The following is a 6252-nucleotide window of genomic DNA, read 5'->3' on the forward strand; positions in this document are numbered from 1 at the left end:
CAGTTAGCAAACTGGGGATATTTGGCTAAAATTTCTGGTAGCAGATCATTTTGAATGTGATTCAGACGAGAACAACAGCGAACACAAACCAGCGCATATACGAACGGAATGGTTTGTATGTACAAACTTCTCAGTGAACGAAGTTGTTTCTAGCCCGGTATCCGAAATTGCAGTATACGACTTGACCAGTCCCCGATGAGGGGGTAAACAACCGCCGCCATTTTAGTAACGCCACAGCCGGTGAGGTCCAGCACGAGCATTAAAGGAAAACCTTGACACAAACTGTATCTATCATAGAGAAGAAGCACCACCATTGACCGCCAAGTGCTCACATCAAGTCTAACTCTAAGAAACAACACTCAAGCCTTGACGCTTCTCCCAACATCCGGGGAAGAAAACCTTCACACAAACTGCACCTGTCATAAAGAAGATGAAGACTCACCAGTGTCCACAGTGTCAGAAGGTATTCACCAGTCATGGACATGTGAAGACTCACATGTTAGTGCATTCAGGTGACAAACCTCATGAGTGTCCAGAGTGTGGGAAGAGATTCCGTGAGCGTGGACATGTGAAGACTCACATGTTAGTGCATTCAAGGGACAAGCCTCACGAGTGTCCAGAGTGTGGTAAGAGATTCAGTCAGCTTGGAAATATGAAGACTCACAGGATGGTGCATGCGGATGAGAAACCTTTACAATGTGCCGAGTGTGGCAAAAAATTTAGAGATCGTGGAACTATAATAAAGCACATGTTAGTGCATTCAAGGGACAAGCCTCATGAGTGTCCAGAGTGTGGTAAGAGATTCAGTCGTCTTGGAACTATGAAGACTCACAGGATGGTGCATGCGGATGAGAGACCTTTTCAATGTGCCGAGTGTGGCAAAAAATTTAGAGAACGTGGAACTATAATAAGGCACATGTTAGTGCATTCAGGTGACAAACCTCATGAATGTCCAGAGTGTGGGAAGAGATTCGGTCATCTTGGACATATGAAGAGACACCGGAAGATGCATGTGGATGAGAGACCTTTACAATGTGCCGAGTGTGGCAAAAAATTTAGAAAACGTGGAACTATAATAAGGCACATGTTAATGCATTCAGGTGACAAACCACACGAGTGTGCAGAGTGTGGGAAGAGATTCCGTGAGCGTGGACATGTGAAGACTCACATGTTAGTGCATTCAGGTGAGAAACCTCACGAGTGTCCAGAGTGTGGGAAGAGATTCCGTGAGCATGGACATGTGAAGACTCACATGTTAGTGCATTCAAGGGACAAGCCTCACGAGTGTCCAGAGTGTGGTAAGAGATTCAGTCAGCTTGGACATATGAAGAAGCATAAGATGATACATGCAGATAATAGGCTAAACACTTTGAGTGTGAAAGATAATTAAGAGAATGTTGAAGGATAATGAGGCACATAATGGTATATTAACATACCTTTAATCTAACAGTGTGCTATCACAATGTCAGTTGGATGTTCTTCAGAGGTAATTTTTTTTTGAGATATGTACAAGAGTTGTTACATTCTTGTACAGTCACTAGTATGTGTAGCATTTCGGGCAGGTCCCTGGAATACGATCCCTTGCCGCGAAGAATCTTTTTTTCATCCAAGTACACATTTTACTGTTGCGTTAAACAGAGGCTACAGTTAAGGATTTGCGCCCAGTAAATCCTCCCCGGCCAGGATACGAACCCATGACATAGCGCTCGCGGAACGCCAGGCGAGTGTCTTACACTACACCACGGAGACTGTAGGTTTATATTTTGTTTGACAAATACACTTCACAATGAAAGGTAAAGATATGAAGATATTTTATTATATTGTTCTTTTATGAAAGTTAGATGACCAAGCAAGAACTGGAGAAGCTGTCACTTGGAAAACTCAAAATTGCTTATAAGTACTGTATAGAAATATCTCTTTAATTTAGCAAAGGTAAAACAAAGCATTAAATGTTTTTCTTCATATTTATGTAAATAATATGCTTCCTTTTTTCCTTCCTGTGGAAATTTATTTAAAATGTTATATACTCTGTAGCTAAGTTATGGACATTTTTGTTGTAATATTATTTAGCATTGGAGTTGGTGAAGAACACAGTCTGAGATATACTTAAGATGAGACCATTTCATTGGAAGGGAAATGTATACTAATCAAGGAATTTTCTCATCAGATTCATATGCAAACTGATGTCCATTTTTTATTTTTTGCTTTGGCTTATTTATGAGTTCCTCTCTTGATTATAAATATTTCACCAAAGAGTTTATTGAAGGCAGACTGGCATTTATAACTGTCAGTGAAGTTAATATGAAATTTAAATTTATATTACTCTAAAAATTTATCACTCTAAATTTACCAGAAATTTATTACTCTAGCCTAACTTTATCAGTTACGCTGTTATTGTCTGGGAATAATATTTTACCCGATTTACCTGAGGGCCACTAACCCAAGTGGCCTCGATGAGAACAGGAAGTCATCGGCTTGTTGAAGGGTTCCCTTCCCCCTCCCAGTTTGCCTTCATGATTTTTTCCAGGTATATTTTGAATTTCAGCACAGTTTTGGCAGTTATGGCTTTGGTGGGTCGGCAGTTCCATTGATCAATAACCCTGTGGGTGAAAAAGCCTGATTCAAAGTTATATTAGTCTGATTTCCAATTATTTTATCCTGACTCAATTTATATAAAAAATTATATCAAAGAGATATTTATGCTTGTGGGTTGTGGGTTCTATTACGTCTATCAATGGAGAGTTTCAGATCAGGGTTAGCATTTAGGAACAAATGTCCTAATGCATTGTAAATAGCATAAGAGAATGTGTAGAGCGAGTGTATATGTAGCATGTTCAGGGATTTAAACAGAGGTTGGGTGTTGTTTGAAGACAGTTTTATTGTTCTGATAGCAGATTTTTGTTAGGTGATGATGGGTTTGAGGTAGTTTGCAGTGGATGAATGAACCCCATGCATAGATACTGTATGTTGAGATACCACCCCTAATTTACAAAAAAAGCATCTAGATTTTTAGCTCCAGCCATTGCATTGCTCTACAACAAATTATTTGAACTCTAAACCTTTCCTGATATTTTGAGAAAAAAAGCAAGAGTAACCTTAGTCCATAAAATCAGCAATCTCACTGAAGTCAACAATTATAGACCAATATCAATTCTGCCGATTTTGTCTAAATTATTTTAAAGTTAATTTACACGCAGCCTTACTCCTATTTATACTTAGTTCTTCCCATAATGGCTTCAGGCCCAAAAAAAGACCAATCATGCCCAGTTAGTATGATTAATTTCATTTATGCAGCCCTTGGAAAACTTATTCATTTATTTGTTGACCTACATAAGACATTTTGACATTGTAAACACATTAACTTTCTTAAATTGCAACATTACAGAGTAAGAGGTCACTCCCTCCAATACCTATAATCTTACCTCAGTGACAGGCTCCAGTATGTCTCTGTGAATAATTCCAATTTTCCCACTCTACCCATTAACACTGGTGTCTCACCGGGCAGTAATCTTCACCCTCTCGTCTTTTTCATCTCTCCCTCCCTTTCCAGCCTGTTGCCATCGTGAGGGGGCTTGGTTGGCGGATGCTAGAGTGTGATGCTCCATGGGACAGTGTCCTCTGTCCTTTTGAAGCCTTATGCTCCTGCTGCCTTCTTCACTAATTGTGCTGAATGCTTTTTCCTACTAAGTTTAATTTTTCCTTCCCAATTCTCCTTTTTAATTGCTATTTCCCAGCGACTTTTTGCTATTCTTGATCATTCTTTTAGATGTCGTCTTCTGTTTTGACACTGGGTGTTAGGTGAGGCACAGTCATAAAACTGTGGTACCCGAAATTGTTGAGCAAAGGGACACTTTTATTGTCACTCTTTTCCTTTGTTGCTGAGCCCAATCTTGATGGACTGATGGTTCTTAAAGTGGTGATTGCAGGGCATATATCCACGATGCACCCTTAGGGGGGGGCCACATCCTATCGGGTGTCCTATCCTCTAATTGTGACGCCATGGTGGGTATAGGGGCTTGTTTGTTGATGAAATGATTACCTGTTCATTTACATGCTGATATCTGACACTTATTTTTAACTTCTCAGATGTGGGGTGGAGACCAGGGCCCCGAGTCGGACTGTGATGGAAAGCTGGGCTCTGTAGCCCCCTGCTACTTTGGTCTTAGACCAAGCAGCTTCGGACTTTCCCTGCTTGATGGTGTTTTGGGAGTTCTTCTAGTCCCCGAGGCCAGGCTTGACTTGTGAGAGCTTGGTCTACCAGTCCCGACTATCTCTGCTCCCCTTCTACATCTGTGGCAGGGTTGAGCCCCAACCCCCAAGTGATGACCACCTCATCACATGGAGTGGCTTCATCTCTCATTGTAACAACTGCGCCTTTTACCCCCCGCCTCTTACTGAGGGTGCTCGGTGTCGTCCTCTCCACAGTCACACTTGCACAATTCCTTCTGGTTCTAATACCTTCCAAGCTTTGTTTGGTCCTGCTACATGGACTAAGTATTTTAATCTCGGTCATGTTAATTCTACTCGTCCTGATGATTTATTCATCCATAAACACCTAGTTGATGGGGTTCTGGGAGTTCTACTCCCCAAGCCCTGCCCGAGGCCAGGCTTAACTTGTGAGAGTTTGGTCCACTAGGCTGTTGCTTGCAGCAGCCCACAGGCCCACATACCCATCGCAGCCCGGTTGGTCCGGCACTCGTTGGAGGAAACTATCTAGTTTCCTCTTGAAGATGTCCACGGTTGTTCCGGCAATATTTCTTATGCTCGCTGGGAGGATGTTGAACAACCATGGACCTCTGATGTTTATATAGTTCTCTCTAATTGTGTCTATGGCATCCCTACTCTTCACTGGTTGTACAGTACTCTGCATTTTCTACCATATTGTTCACTCCAGTATTTTGTTATTTTACTGTGCAGATTTGGGACCTGGCCCTCCAGTATTTTCCCACTTGTATATTATTTGATATTTCTCCCATCGTCTTTCTAGTGAGTACATTCGGAGAGCTTTGAGACGATCCCAATAATTTAGATGCTTTATCTCGTTCATGTATCCCGTATATGTTTTCTGTACTCCCTCTATTTCAGCAATCTCTCCTGCTCTAAATGGGGAAGTGAGTACTGAGCAGTACTCAAGATGGGACAGCACAAGTGATTTGAAGAGTACAACCATTGTGATGGGATCCCTGGATTTGAAAGTTCTCGTAATCTATCCTATCATTTTCCTGGCTGCCTCAATATTTGCTTGGTTATGCTCCCTAAAATTTAGGTCATCAGACATCATTATTCCCAAATCCTTTATATGTTTCTTTCCTACTATGGGCAAATTAGATTGTGTTTTGTACCCTGTATTAAGTTTAAGGTTCTCAATTTTACTGTATCTTGGTACCTGGAATTTATCGCTGTTAAACATCACGTTATTTCCTGTAGCCCAGTCGAAAACTTTATTAATATCTGCTTGTAGTTTTTCAATATCTTCAGCAGAGGTAATTTTCATGCTGATTTTTGTGTCATCTGCAAAGGATGATACAAAGCTGTGCCTTGTATTTGAGTCTATATCTGATATGAGAATAAGGAAAAGCAATGGTGCAAGGACTGTACCTTGAGATACTGCAGCTTTTAACTGCTCTTGGACTCGATTTTATATGGTTAACTGTTACTCTCTCTGGTCTATTCGACAGAAAACTGAGTATCCAGCGTCCTACTTTACCAGTTATTCCCATTGACCTCCTTTTGTGTGCTATCACTTCATGGTCACATTTATCGAATGCCTTTGCGAATCTGTGTATACTACATCTGAACTCTGTTTTTCTTCTAATGCCTCAGTGATTTTGTCGTAATGGTCAAGTAGCTGTGAGAGGCATGATCTTCCTGCTCTAAATCCATGTTGGCCTAGATTGTGGAGGTCATTGGTCTCCATGAAACTAGTGACCTGACTCCTGATCACTCTCTCAAATACAGTACTTTTATTATGTGGGACTTTAGTGCAACTGGTCTATAATTCTTTGCCAATGCTTTGCTACCTCCCTTGTGTGGAGGGGGCTATGTCTGCTGCTTTAAGCGCATCTGGTATCTCCCCAGTGTCCAAGCTCTTCCTCCACACTATACTGAATGCCTGTGCTACTGGCACTTTGAATTTCATTATAAATATTGAATTCCATGAGTCTGAACCCAAGGCTGAGTGCATGGGCATATTGTCAATCTCTCTTTCAAAACCTGCCACGCTCGTGTTGATATCAGTTATATTTACAGGGG

The 6252-nt window shown here is 41.2% G+C and overlaps 1 protein-coding gene across 1 annotated transcript; it reads left to right on the forward strand.

Annotated features, from left to right (window-relative positions):
• The first annotated feature begins 430 nt into the window (after positions 1 to 430).
• On the forward strand, positions 431 to 4245 carry LOC138368915 (zinc finger protein 461-like). Its single transcript, XM_069331635.1, has 4 exons — positions 431 to 626; positions 1101 to 1298; positions 1928 to 1932; positions 4087 to 4245. The coding sequence occupies exons 1-4, from the start codon at positions 431 to 433 to the stop codon at positions 4243 to 4245; spliced, it is 558 nt and encodes a 185-aa protein (XP_069187736.1).
• The last annotated feature ends 2007 nt before the right edge of the window (positions 4246 to 6252 follow it).

The sequence above is a fragment of the Procambarus clarkii genome, chromosome 26 (genome assembly GCF_040958095.1).
Source record: "Procambarus clarkii isolate CNS0578487 chromosome 26, FALCON_Pclarkii_2.0, whole genome shotgun sequence".
Taxonomy (NCBI): domain Eukaryota; kingdom Metazoa; phylum Arthropoda; class Malacostraca; order Decapoda; family Cambaridae; genus Procambarus; species Procambarus clarkii.

Bases quoted from the DNA above. Each gene is read 5' to 3' on its own strand.
- LOC138368915 (XM_069331635.1), top strand. From the start codon at position 431: ATGAAGACTCACCAGTGTCCACAGTGTCAGAAGGTATTCACCAGTCAT. The intron at 627-1,100 runs GTAAGAGATTCA...TAATGCATTCAG, and splicing joins TCACGAGTGTCCAGAGTGTG to GTGACAAACCACACGAGTGT.